Source organism: Pogona vitticeps, chromosome 2 (assembly GCF_051106095.1).
Source record: "Pogona vitticeps strain Pit_001003342236 chromosome 2, PviZW2.1, whole genome shotgun sequence".
NCBI classification, from domain to species: domain Eukaryota; kingdom Metazoa; phylum Chordata; class Lepidosauria; order Squamata; family Agamidae; genus Pogona; species Pogona vitticeps.
This window is the reverse complement of record NC_135784.1, coordinates 35,731,422-35,748,825: the sequence shown is the minus strand read 5'-3', so window position 1 is coordinate 35,748,825 and position 17,404 is coordinate 35,731,422. Positions and strand designations below refer to the sequence as shown.

At 39.9% G+C, this 17,404-nt stretch overlaps 1 protein-coding gene across 10 annotated transcripts in view; it reads right to left on the bottom strand.

Moving 5' to 3' along the window:
• The window catches only part of PXK (PX domain containing serine/threonine kinase like), a 62,169-nt gene that overhangs the window by 29,140 nt on the left and 15,625 nt on the right, over window positions 1–17,404 (bottom strand). For 9 of the 10 annotated variants that reach the window (XM_020795470.3, XM_020795471.3, XM_020795465.3 and 6 more), the window contains exons 2-6: window positions 15,658–15,708; window positions 13,849–13,896; window positions 5,500–5,686; window positions 2,850–2,927; window positions 1,538–1,611 (exon numbers count right to left, since the gene is read on the bottom strand). In XM_020795470.3, coding sequence (XP_020651129.3) covers window positions 1,538–1,611; window positions 2,850–2,927; window positions 5,500–5,686; window positions 13,849–13,896; window positions 15,658–15,708 — 438 coding nt within the window. The remainder of the gene's footprint in view (window positions 1–1,537; window positions 1,612–2,849; window positions 2,928–5,499; window positions 5,687–13,848; window positions 13,897–15,657; window positions 15,709–17,404) is intronic. The other variant, XM_020795473.3, reaches the window with a different exon arrangement.

Genomic DNA, 17,404 nt, shown 5'->3' with positions numbered 1-17,404 from the left:
CCTTTAACGACGAATCCGCATAGCGATGGCTTTTTTTGCGATCGCATTTGCGACCGCATTGCGATGCTGCCTTCAGTCCTTCCGAAGCCACCGCTGCTCAGCTGGGCAAAAATGCCGGCTAGGGCTTTGCGAGGACCGCGGGGGAGTCCTCGCAAAGCCCTAGCTGGCATTTTCCCCCAGCTGAGCGGCGGGAGCTTCCGAAGCCATCGCTGCTCAGCTGGGCGAAAATGCCGGCGGTGGCTTCAGGTCCTCCCAAAGGCCCCATTTTCGCACAGCTGATTGGAGGTTCCACAATGGCCGCCCGCTGTATTGCCTCGCTTTAGAGGCACCGAAAATGGCCGCCCCTATGGAGGATCTTCACATAACGGTGAGTTCCCCCCCCCATAGGAACACATTAAACAGGGTTAAATGCGTTCCTATGGGGTTTTTTGTCACGTATAGTGACAAATTCGGATAGCGACGATTTATCCAGAACGGACTATCGTCACTATGCGGGGCACCACTGTATATTGTGAAAGGAGGGAAAAAACCAAGAAAATTTTTTTTCACAGAAATTACCAGAACTTGCCACTAGAGCAGTGGTCCCCAACCTTGGGCCTCCAGATGTTCTTGAACTTCAACTCCCAGAAATCCTGGCCAGCAGAGGTGGTGGTGGTTTCTGGGAGTTGTAGTCCAAGAACCTCTGGAGGCCCAAGGTTGGGGACCACTGCACTAGAGGGTGGCAGAGACCATCCTATGTGTTCTTCACTAACAAGTATTCTCTGTCTCCCTCTAGTGGCCAGTTCTGGTAATACAAGTGAAAAAATATATATTTTTTTTTCTTTTAATATTTTCAGACTGTAGATAAGTGAACCTGAGGATACTGATCCTGCATATAGGGGAACCTACTGTAAAATCAAGTACACTCCAGACTCTTTTCTGCTAATTTCTCATGGCTACTTTTAATAACCAACCACTATATCCTAGGGTGCCCCCAGAAGAAGGGAATGGTAAACCACTTCGGAGAATTCTCTACTGGAAAACTATGAAAAGGATTGACATAAGTCAGAATTGATTTGACAGCACATAATTATTATTATATCAGGATTAGGGTAATATCAATACATTTTATGTATGATTTTGTCGGCTGAAATCCTACTGAAAATTATAGAAATGGCATAAATCACAACAATTCACATCTCAAAGTTAAGAAATATCCACAGGCATACCACTTTGTGTAACTCAGTAGTGCAATGGATAATGATTACAGCGATTTCTTAACTTGTGGCAACCTGCGTCCGAAAGTTGCACCATTTGAGTAACCGTGTAACAGGCTTTCAGTCACTGAATAACTTCTCTCACTATTCAAACTCTTGATTATAACATTGCTAACATGAAGCTGGAACTGGGAATAGGTTCTACAGAATTCTACAAATCCCTTTTATGCTCAGGGAATTTATATAGGAGGGACAAGAAAGGAAAAACCAAGATACAGTACTGCTAGTCCACTGTGTAATCTTGGAAGAGAATATAAAAGCCACAAAAGAGAAAAACCTACCCAGCTTAATACTAGCCGCTCCTTTGGTTGATTTTTAATCTTCATTAAGAAATACTTCTTCCGTATCCTCCAGCCTTAAAAGAAAAACCACAACCCCAAAGTCAATGGTAGCTTGCTTTGTACTGTTGCACATCTCAAGAAGAGGCCATTTGGCTTCTACAAAAGGCACGTTCAGAAGAGCAGGTTGCCAAGTGACCCTCAGTCTCCCTGCAGCAATTTTGGCAACATTTTGCATCAATTCCAATTAGTTCAAAAGCCTGCCCAAATATTGTGCCATCACATTTGCTTCTAAAATAAACAACAACAAAAAATGGTTGTCTTTCTGTCAACGATATAAATAATGCATGCCATGGGGAAGAAGAAAAAGCAGTTTATAGGAATGTAAACTATATGTATTTGAATAGAATTTATATTTAATATTTCATTTAGTATAAGAATATAAACTTATACTAAATAAATTTGAACAGAATGTAAGCAAGATATACAGGAAAAGAGGGCAAACATTGTAATCTACTGTCCACAACAGGAATGGTGCTGTTAGCTCAGATTGCAAGGTCCTGATTGTGCAACTTGCACAGGAAAGTTCCAGGACTCACAGTTTAAGAGTGCATGTTTATAGCACTGTACAAAAAGGAAAGGACCAACATTTCATTCTTTTCATTTCTCTCCTACAATGGTCAGACATCACCATGACCATTCCAGCTCTGGATGACGCAGCCCTAACAATGTAATCTACTGTCCAAATCAATCTGTAAGATTTTTTGTTGTTGTTTTTAGCCAAAATACTCTTCACCTGTCTTTCCTATTTCGAAGTGCAGGTCAATGTATAACAGTAGACAATAAAGCATGTGGAAAGGTCAATCTCTGCTATTTTCCATTTACAAGAGTATGTGCTATAGGACAGAAAAAGCCCTCTGCTGAAAAACAAAGTAAAGAAAACCCTTATTACATTGATCTTGTAATAAACACTTCTATGCACATCACTGGGATATTTTAAAAAGGTAGGTGTAAAGCATAGTACACAATACAAATTAGGATCCTAGCAGAATGGGGGAGGAACCAGGGGGGCATTAACTCTTTGTTCATTACTGCAATCTAAAACTAGGTAAGGGCTCACACACCTATTGACTGTATTGGTGGAAAAGGTCCTATTCAGACAAATCAAACTATAGCAAGATAAAAGGGAAACCCTATCTGGGTGCTAATAATAATAATTAGACCCTACCACTTCCTGTTTAAAAAAACAAGAAGCACATGTTTGCTACCTGCATGGATAATGCAATGTGCAGTTGGCTCATTGCAATAAACTCACCTATATCTTTTAAAGGTTCCACCACTTCCCATTTGGGCTCTGACCGAAAGAACATTGAAACGTGCTGTAAGGCAATTTCTGTAAAAATAATGTTTGGAAGCATGTTATGTGGACGTTAACAAGTGTCAGGGATGAACCACGTTTTCACTGTGAAGAACAACATGTAAGGCAGCAATATAACATTTTCTTCTCAAGATACAAGGCAAAATATTAAAAAAATATCTTTATTGTAAAGCAGGGCTTGACGACCTTGGGTCCCCAAATGTTCTCCTAGAATCCTTTACTACTAGCTGTGCTGGCCAGGATTTCTGGGAGTTATAATCCATGAACATCTGGGGATCCAAAGCTGGGAACTATGGCTATAAAGAGTAGTCTATACAATAAAAATTAAATACATTCTGTACCTAGGGCTCTAGGGCATACTAAGAAAACCATTCGTAGGGTTCTACGAGACACACACATAATAAACACCTACAAAGCTATTCAATAAGTGTTCCCTGTTCTTTTTTTAAAAAAAAAATCAGGGACTTTGACCTTCCAGCTAAGCCAGTGATCAATGCCAGAATACCCACGTCAAACACATAGTCATGGGTCTGCATTGATCAGTGAGGGGCTGTCCCGATCAGAGGCATACATGCACCAGATATGCTAAAATTGCTTTTTAAACATCCAAAATAAGAACCGGCCAGGTAATTTAATTTCTTTTACAACATTTTATAATTCATACACATCTGAAAGCCCCCATCAAAGAATTCCTTTGTCATTTGTCCGGAATATTTACTATTCCTTTAGTTTCCTCTGTTGCATACACATACATTGCCTAGATTACAATGTAGTTTGGTAAGGAGAAATCATCTGTGAATTGCCCCTGAAGGTTGCTTCACAGTAGGCAAAAGGAAGCCAGGATATTCAAAAGCTGGCAACAACATTCTGCTCCCACTGTTGCCCCACTGTGTTCAGGTGTTTAATCTCTGAGGATGAAAGGGAGACCACAGTGGGGGAGACGGCCTTGGACCGGGGAATGTTTAAGCAGAACAGCCTTACAATAGCTATTGAGGCAGGCTTCCACGAGCAAACACAGCACTGGCAACTTTTCAGCTCGTTAGTTTCAAATATACACAGGTCTCCAGCTGCAAACTTAATATTCATTCCCTTGTGTTGGAAAAAACGGGCGAAAGCTGTGAAAGCCTGGCTAATGAACTGAAAAATGCAAGATACTACTGGTATTCTGGAGTGGCGTTGCCCCCCTCAAAGCCAAGTCAACATTTACCTCAAAAGTGTAAAAACTACCAGGGCTCCTCATGAAAGGATATTTCAGTTGGTGAAAGAAATATCTCTCTACTGAAGTTTCTTGGCTTAAAAGAAGGCATTTTCCAATGAAGGAAATGATACCTGAAGATGGCCAAAAGTAATTTTATTTCCTGCCTTTGGAGTACAAAAACCTTATTCTACCTATTATGTTGCTCTCAGCATTACTTCTCTCTTGACCTATGTATCAAGTCAATACCTATCTTTTCACCCCTTCCGCCCCTTCACCTTTCAATTAGCAGATGGCCCATTTAGGGATGTTGCCTAGAGGTTAAACACAGATAGCCGGAACATAAAACCCAGCAGGGAGCCAGAGACTGAAGGCCACACATCTGGGCCCTGCTTGGTAACATAAACATATCAATAAAATAAGGAAGTTGGGATACACTTTCCTCCAGACAGTATGGCACATCTTAAAGGAATCCAGGGGAGGTGGGCATACCCCAGATATCTATAGGGGACCAATTAGTTTGTTTTCCACTGTTTATATCCAATTAGGTCTAGGATACAAACTGTAAGTAGATTTTAGACAATGAGTTTGTAGAACTTTACGACTCTTTGTTATGCTATAAAGTTCCTTTACATATTTTCAGGGTCTTCTCTGCCTTCAAGAGGCGTCCCAGCTGACTTTGGTTTGCATATTCAATAAAACTGGACTTTGGTTCAGTTGGCTGTGTCTTATCTGACCTCTTGCTGGAGCTAAATGTTTTGGGTAACGGGCTTGGCCTGTAACAGAAACACTACCTCAAGAGGTTCTTATATCACACCTCTAACTTCTGTTACGCTCTGGTGCCAATGAAATAGCTTGTTTTGGAGCTGTTTTGTGGGCTTGGGTCAAATCACTCCAGAACTATGAGGAAGCATTCTGTTCTGAAATCCATGGGCAAACAAATAACAAATTAGGGCTGAACTATGTCAACATACTGGGCTTTTAATCAAACATGTGCAGATAGAAATCCAGTCAGCAGTTTCTTAGTGGAAGAAAACACACACACACACACACACACACAGTATTTTAAATGCCAATGCCATCACAAGTCCCATTAAAAGAAGCAGAGAATCCTACTTAGATAAAGGCCATTGTTGCCCTTGACATACTTTCTACAGAAAACAGAAACCCATTACTTGAAACACTTCTGGCCAATAGCAAGCCTGTCAAATGTCATCCCTGTTCCTTTCCTACAAAGTTTTGCCCTCTGTATTTAAGCTCTCTGCTGACTGAGCTTACTTCCCTCAAAAAGGGGACTGCATTGTTCATACTATGAGAATAAATCAAACTATGAGGAGAAATTCAATTTTCTTCCAGCCCTATCAGTAAAGAAGCTGCAAACTGTTTCCTTACCAGTATAATTTACAGAGTAGTTGCTTGGATCCAAAAATTTCTTTACTGGTTCACAGTTGCACAATATATGGTTGGAAGTAATCACATTGAGATAGTTTTGGAGTCCTTTCTGCCTTTCAGCTATGAATTCACGATCCATATTCCCAATCAACCTTTTGGGAGGAAGAGGTAGACTAAGAGCAGATATCTTTAAGACAAAAACAAACAACAACCATTCAGTTAAAAAAGGACAAAACAATGACACAGAATGTATACGCTACAAGTTACTGTTAAAAAAAGTAGTTAAGCAACAGCCACTTGTAGAAGGTAATGGTTGTACTCAAACATCCCAATAAACATGAACCTCAGTATTCAAATGTCCCAATAAACATGAAGCTCAGGCTTATGAGATGCTACAATAAACCTGTGAACAAAATAAACTACAGAGCACTCACATCATTCTGCCATCCTGCTCTTTTCCTCTTTCAGTGTTGCTGTCAGAAAACATACAAGATTCTGTTCCATCTTTAATTAACCATAGTTTGGCATTATGGCCAAACCATAAACTGTAGTTAATATTAACAGCAGCTTGTAGAAACAAAATATTGGCTTCATAACCCAGTATTTTGGAGCTAGCTTGTTTCAAAAATAAGACACAGTTAAAAAGATTAACTACAATTGTCCAGGTTCGTATGGAATGAAAAAGTCTACAGATAATCTCAAACAGAATTTCCAAACACCTTCTGTTTGCTACGAGGACAGAAGCAAAACAGAGAACGTGTGAATCGGGCACTTAGAGCAATTCATTCAACATCTAAACATAGCCATTGACCATGCCAGTTGTCATTTTCATTTTTGAGTACAGGGTCTGATCTGCCAGTGCTCTCCACCGTTGCCACCATCACTGAACTTTTTTCCAAGTGAACTACCAAAGGGCATTTTTTAGCTTTTGTCATATGAGCAAGGACATGGCAGGGCTGCTCCTTCTTCTAAAGTCTGTACCTGGAGGAGTCTGGTAGAGGGCGGTGATGGAATCAGCACACTGCCATGCAGGAAGAATGGGAGAGTTGGCCCTGCACAGGACATTCCCCCGTTTTCTTTGACACCCAAATTGTTAATTGTGTCTCTGGGTCTCTCTCCAGTTGTCCTCAGATCCCTTTCAAGTCAATGACTTGGCAGCTTCAATTTATAAGTTGCCCTTTTGAAAGAAGCATGAGGGAGCTACTGGCAGTTAATGTGCAACGTCCTTGACTCCTAAGAATCGGAATCACATCCCCCAGGAATGGGATATGGTGCATCGCAGGATTGCTTTCCTATCCCCACAAGAGGCTAACGTTTCAAGCATTCTAATGGCTGGCTGTGAAACATCAGTTTTAAAGACAGCACCAAGGTCATTTAAAGAGAGTTTGTTGTGTCATCAAAACAAACTATAACCATTCAAGGCAACTGAAGGAGCATGACAATTGTTATGTCAAAATCTTTATTTTTAAAAGTAAGATGAGCAAGAATTCAGCCAAATCATCACTCTGCATTGTATTGGCTGGACATCATGAGGAAAAATGTTAATATGTCTCCATCACCTGACTGAGTTTGACTTGTGTCCTTTACCAAAAACAAACAGTCAAAGATCAGAGCACTGACCACACCAACAAGAAGTGCTTGAGTGGAATGCATGGATAGATCTACTACTACTTTTGCGACCTCAGTGTTACTGAACATGACAGAACAATTGGCCAGCAGCTATATAGGTGATTCGTGATCTCATGGCTGAAGTCCTGTTGTTTAGTGTAGTAAGTTGCACTAGAGTAGGTTCAGTGGGTATTTGGTGAATCATCTGATTCTAATTGATTCAAATGAACCTCTCTTTAGTTGCAAGTTACTAAAGTAAGCTGCAATTAAAGTAGACCCATTTGAATAAACAGAACTTAGAAGGAAGAGACACACAAAATTCCCACTGATTTAATGGGCCTACTCTGGTGAGACTTACTACCCTAAGCAACAGGATTTCATCCAACACCTTATCAACATTCACATTACACTGAGGCTGCTGATGAAGTAGGTTTTATGAGGCATTTTCCAGGAATCAAGAAAACTTACGTAATTAAAAAAAATTCTCAAAAGAATCGGATGTCTATACAATGGAAACAGGAAGGAAGGTCCAGTGAATTGTATGAACAGCTAGAACTTCTTCCTTTATCTGATGTTTTTCAAGAGAAACTTTTACAAAAGCTCTCGTCTGCTTTTGTTACATACTGATTTATGCTGACATGACGTGTGTCTACCAAAGAAGTGAAGATCCTGTGGCCCTTCATATGTTAAGCTCCAGTTCTTATCTGCTCTAGCTAACAAAACTAAAGGTCAGGAGTAATGGGAGTTTCAGTCCAACAGGGGTTTCTCATCCCTCATATTGCTCATTATACACCTAAAGCAAATATTTTAAGCATCTACTTACAAAATGGACTTCTGAAACAACACCTTGAATCTCCATAAAAAGTACTGTAGTTGTATTATTTAACATCAATCTTATTCACATGACATCCTCATCCAGTGACGACAGGGTATTCCATAGCAAGAAACCAGAGGAGGAGGAGGGGGGATGATGAGGATGATAATAATATTGAACTGCATGAAGCATTTATGTAAGAAATGAGAAGACAGTGCATCTCTTTTTATCAACGACTACATAAAAGATACCCACAACAGAACAGCCTAAAATACTAAAAGTGGTGTGGACCACGCTTAGGCTGCCTGACTAGGATATAAATTCAAGTATTTTCAGAAAAGAGATGATTCACAACTTCCCTGCATGTTCTACTGAAGAATTTTGTTATTGCTGCAATTAACACATAATCACCATTGCAACATTGTATAATGCAATTTAGGTGAAATTTTACACAGAACTTAAAAGCAGCAGTAAAACTTCAGCTCAATATGCCAGCTCAGCACAACTGTTGTGAAACAGCATATCCGTGTTCCTTGAACTTGAGGGCATCCTGTATTCTGCCTTAGGAAACAGCTCCGTGCTTAGTCTTAAAATCAATTTTGAGATAAATTCTACAAACACATACAAGGGGGGAAAGTACTGATGACACTTTATGTTTTCCAATATATTCTAAATGCCTTTCAGAGCAATCCAAATGGAAAACAAAGAATTCCATGACTGATCTACTACCAGATTCAAAGTCCTGGTAAACTGCTCAGCTACGGAGAGACATGCCCAGAAAATATGGGGGGGGGGGAGAGGTTGGGATCCAAAGCACTCACCCTGTGTTCAGGTTATACCTGCCTCCTTCCCCACACCCACATGTCCTGGAATTGGTGGCGGCAGCTGGCTAAAGGCCGGAATATTAGGTGTGAAAAATTAATTTTTGTGTGTTGAATGTTAAAAATTGAGAGATTAATCATTACAATGAATGTTTAAAAATGTAAATATTTAATTTGTTGCATAACTGTTATTAATTAATGATATCATTAATTTTTAAATAAATATTGATGTTTGCAGAGAACCATTTGTCGCTATTGACCCCTGGTATCATATTTATTATTGGGTGTTTCAAAGGTGATTTCTTTGTCGTATTAGAATTTCTGTTCCCAGTCTAGCACCTTTTTTTTTTGATAGAATGGCAATCCCATAATACAATCGTTAGCTAAGAATGGTGGTTGCAACATATGCGAAAACCATTAGATTGGAAAAGGATTACCTCAGTGTCTACATAGACATTTAGTGGAACAGCCATGCAAGTCATTCCAGTTTACTTATTCCTCACTTTCTAGCATTTCTCAAAATACCGTAAATTATCTATGGTAAAATGGAAGACAGTAGTTTTCAATTGTGTGAATGTCCTATGCAAGTGGTGGGTGTCACTGTGATTTGTATAGCCTGAGGAACAATAAGGCTGGGAGAAGCTGGTCAGATTAGACCAACCATTAGGTCTACTATATCTTCTTCTGGACATCAAATCCAGGCTAATGCATAAAGACTTGTTCACCTTCTTACATGCTGCTGCACACCAAGAACTAGCAAAGCAATAGAAAGAATCTGATAACCTATTTATGAATAATTGGTATAAAGCAATGGTTCCCCAACTTGGGTCCCTGTATGTTCTTGGACTACAATTCCCAGAAATCCTGGCCCATAAAGCTAGTGGTGAAGGCTTCTAGGAGTTTTAATCCAAGAACATCTGGGGACCCAAGGTTGGGAGCCACTGGTACAATGAGTATATGACTTAGATTTATCTGAATGTTTAACTCAAGATGTGCACATCTCAGAGCTAAACAACTTCAAAGCAACATCATTTTTCTTCTTTTGTTCAACTTCAGAAAGATAAATATACCAATCCCCCTTAACAATCCTGGGACTGTATGGAAAAACGGGCTCTTCAGATGCTCCTGTTCTCATTGGAAACTCTGTAATACCAACCCCTCATGACTACTGTATCAATTTTTATGTGTAAAGCAAATTCTAACATAGAAGGACTTTATACTTCACAGGAATACACACGTCATATATATATGAATGCACTGGAAAACTGTGTTGCACTTCCATCTCCATTTCTCTCTTTCTCTTTCTCTCCCTCATTCAAAGCTCAGTGCTATAATTTTCTTCTAAAACTATGTTTTTATCATTTTGTTAGGATTTTAAATAAATCCATTTTAAAAAGAAAAAGAAAAAAGATTAGCTGATTCACAACTACGGGGCCCTGATGTTCTCAGAAACTCTACCCCACTGGCTGTGCTAGTTAGGACTTCTGGGAGTTGTAGTCCAGAACCACGTGATATGCCAAGATTGAGAATCATTTGTATAGAATTAGTTTTCACAGGAAATATGTGAATGCCAGCCTTTTTGAGGAACAGGAAAGTGGACACAGAAACTCAGCAAAACTAGCAACTTAACAAGTAGTAAATGTGGGGCTATTACTTTTAAAACACTATTTTAAAACACTGAATGAACTGGAGCTTTTTCTATTAGTTGATGGAATGAATTTAAACACATTACATCTATGCTCTGGGATGAGCTGTCCAGAATTACAAGGAGACCTTTGCTCATGTACCTGCTTCAGCTTCCCTCCTCAGGAGTTCAGGATTCTTTAAGACTATTTATATTTACTTGAAGCATTCCTTTATTTAAAAAGGTTATAATGCCTACCAAATATGGCTGAAAGCTTTAAAAAATAGTTGAGATATTTGTCCTTCTGTGGACTTAGCGTACCCCACACAGAATAGGCAAGGGTAGTAAAAAGTATCTTGAGCCATTTCTGTAACTGAAGCAACATGAAGCCAATTCTTGCACCATCTGCATTAGACAGGATGGCAAAGGAATTGTTGAAACCTAGTGAGATGAACCCCTTCACAGACTGCTGCCTTGTCATGGCAGAACAGGCTTGAGTAATTCAGAGAAGCTATGGGCTATGCCGTGCAGGGACATCCAAGATGGACAGGTCAGAGTGGAGAGTTTTGACTAAATGTGATCCACCTGGAGCAGGAACTGGCAAGCCACTCCAGTATCTTTGCAAAGAAAACTCCATGGACAGAAACAAAAGGCTAAAAGAAAGCCTGATGCTGTAAAGAAAAATACTGCATAGGAACCTAGAATGTAAGATCTATGAACCTGGGTAAGCTGGATGTGGTCAAACAGGAGACAGCAAGAATAAACATTGACATGTTGGGTGTCAACTAACTAAAATGGACAGGAATGGGCGAATTCAATTCAGTTCAGATAATTACCATATCTACTATTGTTGGCAAGAATCCCGTAGAAGAAATGGAGTAGCCCTCATAGTCAGCAAATGAGTGGGAAAAGCTGTACTGGGATACAATCTCAAAAATGATAGAATGATTTCAATACGAATCCAAGGCAGACCTTTCAACATCACAATAATGTTTATGCACGAACCATCGATGCTGAAGAAGCTGAAATTGACCAATTCTATGAAGACACACTAGCAAGGTTATCCTCAAAATCCTCCAATGTAGGCTTCAGTATATGGACCAAGAACTCCCAGAAGTACAAGCTGAGTTTCCAAGGGGCAGAGGAACTAGAGACCAAATTGCTAACATGTGTTGGATTATAGAGAAAGCCAGAGAGTTCCAGAAAAACATCTACTTCTGCTTCATTGACTACACAAAAGTCTTTGTGTGGGCCACAACAAACTATGGCAAGTCCTTAAAGAAATGGGAGTGCCTGACCACCTTATCTATCTCCTGAGAAATCTATATGTGGGACAGGAAACAACAGTTAGAACTGGATATGGAACAACTGACTGGTTCAAAATTGGGAAAGGAGTACGACAAGGCTGTATATTGTCTCTCTGCTTATTTAACTTATACGCAGAATACATCATGTGAAACACTGGACTGGAGGAATCCCAAGCCAGAATTAAGATTGCCGGAAGAAATATCACAACCTGAGATATGCAGATGCTACCAGTCTGATGGCCGGAAGTGAGGAGGAATAAAAGAACTTCTTAATGAAGGTGAAAGAGGAGAGCGCAAAAAATGATCTGGAGCTCAACATCAAAAAACTAAGATCATGGCCACTGGTCCCATCACCTCCTGGCAAACAGAAGGGGAAGATATGGAGGCAGTGACAAATTTTACCTTCTTGGGCTCCATGATCACTGAAGATGGTGACAGCAGCTACAAAATCAAAAGACACCTGCTTCTTGGGAGGTACGCGATGACAAACCTAGACAGCATCTTAAAAAGCAGAGACCTCACCTTGCCGCCAAAGATCCACATAGCCAAAGCAATGGTTTTTCCAGTAGCAATGTATGGAAGTGAGAGCCAGACCATAAAGGCGGCTGACTGCCGAAGAATTGATGGTTTTGAATTGTGGTGCTGGAGGAGACTCTTGAGAGTCCCCTGTACTGCAAAGAGTATAACCCTGTCAGTTCTGAAGGAAATCAACCATGAGTGCTCACTGGAAGGACAGATCTAAAGCTGAGGCTCCAATACTTTGGCCATCTCATGAGAAGACTCGACTCCCTGGAAAAGACCCTGATGCTGGGAAAGTGTGAAGGCAAGAGGAGAAGGGGACGATAGAGGATGAGATGGTTGGACAGTGTCACTGAAGCTACCAACATGAATTTGACCAAACTCAGGGAGGCAATGGAAGACAGGAGGGCCTGGTGTGCTCTGGTCCATGGGGTCACGGAGAGTCAGATAGGACTTAACGACTAAACAACAATAACAAAACAGTGTGATGAAACTCTCAGTGGTTAACCTCCCACGTCTCCCTGCAAGCCAGCCAGCAATTCTTCACCCTGTAGTGTTTTCTCTCCCAGTATTTTCTTATGCACTTTAAAAGTAATCAATGTCCTTGGAGAGCCTGAGCACACAATAGCTGTAGTGTTTGAAACTGAAAGAATACTAGGCAGTGACAGAAATGTACCGCACGATAAAGAGCATCAGGAACGTGCTTTGGAAATGAGTAGATACACTGCAGCTCAGGGCTTAAGGTTAACAAGACTTTAGCTTTTTTAAAAAATAGGACTGAAAAAAGGAAATGTTTTAACCACAAAATATTAATCAAGTTAACTTATTCTTAGGTGTTAACATTTGCCTTTCTCCTACATTCAGACATCAGTTCCCACTAAAGGTTAATAGCAACAGTTTCCTATAACTTATGAACTGATACTTTAATATCTCTACTAGCCAGGTTTTAAAAGGCTTTTTTATTTTGCTTCTTGATTCGCATAGCTGTACTTTCTTTAACAATGCAAATCTACTTTAAAGTACAGTAGATGCAAATCCGCATTTCTGTTATGAATAGGGCTGGCTGGATAGCTCAATGAGTTAAGAGGTTGGGGGCTCAATTCCTCACTGTGCATTCCAGAACAGCCAACCTGTGTGGCCTTGGGCAAGCTGCACAGTCCCAGAATATTTTATACCTAGAAAACCGTGAAAATAATCACCATAAGTCAGAATTGACTTGGCAGCACATTGTTATTACTATTATGAATAGGAATACCCAAATAACCCGTAATTTTAATTACAAATGATCCTCATCCATACCAGCTGGACTAATATATGGTTTAGAATTTAGTTCTCTACCAGATTTCATATTTCCTTATTTTCCAGTGCAGCTCTTCTATAAAAAATGCATTTAAACCCTTCTATGGATTAAATACATTTATTTTAATTAATTTGATTTGATTTACTAAGAAATATAATAACCCAGCAATTCTTATTTGAGATAAAATTATTTTAGAAAAGTATGTTTTACACACTGATTGAGGAGCAGATTTTTTTGCAGATTAATGATCTAATGGTGAACATAGGCAAAAGCAACACAGATCAGAAATACAGCAATTACCCCATCCCCAGTTTTGATTACAGTTTGATATTAAAAAGAAAGAAAAAATCCCTTACCTGTAGACTGTTATTCAGCAAATCAAAGTCACTATATCGTCTCACAATCTGCAAAAGAACAGATATTTACTGCTGGTACAACATAGGCCTGATGAAACCATGTATGAACCACCTCACAATCTTATAACTCAAGATTTCATGAGCTATGCTGATGAGTTAGGTATGTCCCTCAGCATGGGTGCAGGAGGAAGGTGCTTGGAATAACTAGGTATGCTGATAAAGGTGTTTTAAAGGAAGATGGGGACGTGTCAACATCACACAAAACCTTCCAAGAAAACTAAAGGAAAGAGAAATCACACTCTCTGAGATAGTCACCCCATCCATGCCAAAGACACCCATCACAGTAAGAACACAGCATTCACAGACAGGTTTAAATGGGTTTGTGATTTTTCAGACATATAGATTAAAAAGATTGTTCTTATGGCTATGTTCCTATAACTTTAGGCTGGCCTCTGAAAATGGAAATAAGAAACCGATGTCATGTATTTTTCTATTTAAGGTGTCCGTCCCCCTTTAATGTCTCCACTTATTCCAGCAATTTGAGCATTGTGGTATTTGGAATCTCAAAAGGGCTTGACACATTACAAAATTAATGTTTGTTTGGAAGTCCAATCACTGCTCCTACAGCAGCTTTTCCTGGGGAAAAACACACCTTTAGACTCTGAACATGGATCCTTAAATACCAGCTGGTGCACAGGCATCAGAGAGCTGAGCCCAGCCAGAAGCATGTACACATGGGTGGTTAAGGGTGCACATCCTTGAGCAAACAGTATCCCTGGCACAAGTAGATTAAAGAAGGAACGAAAAGATAAGCCATACAAGTAACAGTGTAAGGATTGGGGGAGGGAGGTATAGCCGAATGCAAAGTCCCTAGAGAAGGAAAAGCTTGTTAAAATTGGTATTTCCTTCCTTTAAGTCAACCAATCAATGCTAAACTCAAAGCATGAAGTCCAGTGTTGCTCCAATTATAAAGCACGGGACTGAGTCTCAGCTGGCCCTGTGCCTCCTTAACTCCATGAAGACACACTAGAAAGGAGCTGGCAGTTATCCCCATCCTTCTAGGCACAGAGAGGGTACTGTAGGCTAAATATATTTTTTAGAATTTAATTCTTTTGGAAAAGATTTGAACATCAGGAGTTTTTTTATCTTGCCGCTCTTGCTCTCTGTCTCCGAAGCCCACTTCTGGTGTGCCTGAGAGACAGAAGTGGGTGATGGCAAAATATTAATCTGTGCATCACAAATGGCCCTATAGCTTTTTAACTCCCACTTAAAGCATTGTATTTCACAAGGAAAATCATAGGGGGGGGGGAACACCTTCAGACAAAGGTTTCAAACTAAAATTAATTCACAAATGAGATTTAATACATTTCACACACACATTTGGCTTTATTCAAGTCTCAAGAAGACAGGAGGGAAAAGAGCAACTATAAAGCACTTCGACTTTGTGGGTGTTAATTGCCTTGCAAACATCTAAAACTATCAACAGGTCTCAGTCTGTGCAAAATGAGATCATATGAAGAAAAGCATGAGTAGCATCAAGAAGCATCACACAGGCTCTATTGAAATAAATGGAAGATTGCTTGGCTGGTCACACCCAATAAACCCAGGCTGCCGAGCTTTAGCTGAAGGTGTTGCAATGTTCCCATTACATCAAAGAACAAAATGTATGTTTATTTAAAATATTTTTACCCTGTCTTTCTCCTTAAAAAGACCCAAGGTGGCTTACATCATTAAGACAATATTTAGAAGCTAAAAACAGTTGGCATACAAACATTAAGGATTAAACAAATATATTTCTTGAAAACTTACCTGCCAACTATTTTCCATGCAAATTCCTCTTTGTACCCGGATAATGTATTCCTAGAAGGGTGAGAGAAAATCTAATTAGAAATTAGGGTTCATGAGAGAGATACTTTGTTCTTCAAAATCAACACGGCTTTTAAAGCAGTCTACACTGGAGTGCATGTTTCAAGATAACTCTAGCTGGGCTCATGAGCTTTACCTTCTTATCAAACCAGTGGAGTGTGGCAGTTAAGAGCTAAACTAGGTTTTCAGGACTGCTTTGGTTCAAATCCCTACTCAGCCATGAAACTCAGTGGATGGCCTCAAGTCACCCACATTCTTTCAGCCTGACCGACATAACAAGGCTGTTTTGAGGACGGTTGGACAGGAAGAGCCATGTATTCTGCCTTAAGCTTACTGGAAGAAAGGCAGTATGTGTCACAAATATACAAATACACACACACACACACACACACATACAGTGGTGCCTTGCATAGCAATCGCTCCGTATAGCGATGAAATCGCTTTGCAATGCACTTTTTGCCATTGCAAGAGCGATAGCTTTACTATGGCCCCGATGGGGAAAATTCGCTTTGCGATGATCGCAGGGAAGCGATCATCGCAAAACCCCCATTTTCAGCCAGCTGATCAGCGGTTCCAAAATGGCCGCTGGGCAAACAAAGTGGCCGCCCGCTGTTTTGCCTCGCTTTTTAGAGGCACCGAAAATGACCGCCGCAATGGAGGATTTTCGCATAAGGTTAGTTTTTAAGCCCATAGGAACGCATTAAACGTGTTTCCATGGGCTTCTTAAAATCGCTTAGCGATGAAATTGCTTAGCAGCGATTTTTGCTGCACCAATTAACATCGCTAAGCGAGGCACCACTGTACATACATACATAAACTATGCCTTTTGCTCTCTTCTCTTTGTGTTGGCTTATCAAACTACAGCATTTGTTTTGTTTCATTTACACACCTATTTCCTTTATGCTTTCCCCCCATATCCTAGTCTACAACAGAATAGCCTCCTTTATATCATGTTAACATTTTTCCTTTCTTTAAATTCAAAATGGACTGGAAAAAATGGTATCAAATATCCGATGCATCAAAGGATCCCTATGCAGAACTACTCTTGGGGTAGTTTGTGTCCAAAGGGCAGTGTTTCTCATGGTTTGATAAATACTATGGCTAAAACATGAAACTATGGTGAAAGGCAGCAGACACCAACAAGGATGGGCTTATTTTGTTAAGCCCCTGTTTTGGAATATATACCCTACCTAAGCATGAGGAGCAAAAGAACTAACTCCTAAGAACTAAATTGCAAGCTGTTTCCATGATAGACACACACCTACTGGTTTATATTTAAGCTATGCAGGTATAATGCCTATTTAACACATGCCAACTCAGATGCACTATGAAACTCAGCCCTCCAGACAATTTGCTTCACCTATGAAAAAATGAGATAAAAGCCACTACAGATTAGTTAGCAACACATACCTAGTAGATATGAATAATCTTATGGTTTATTTTGCATGTTTAAATTATGACAATAAAGGTAAGGATGCTCATACATCTTACACTGTTTGTGCATGCGCGCACACACACACTCCTCTTACTGGTAAGCTAGTCTTCTCCAAGACTCCAGCAGATAAACTGTTGCTTATGGGTTTTAGTGCGAAGACAAACATCCATGTCATTACTGAAAAGGTTCTACAGTAATGTGTTTTTGTCACATTGTAGTTAAAGATAAGAACTTGGCTAGCTTGTACAGTACTTG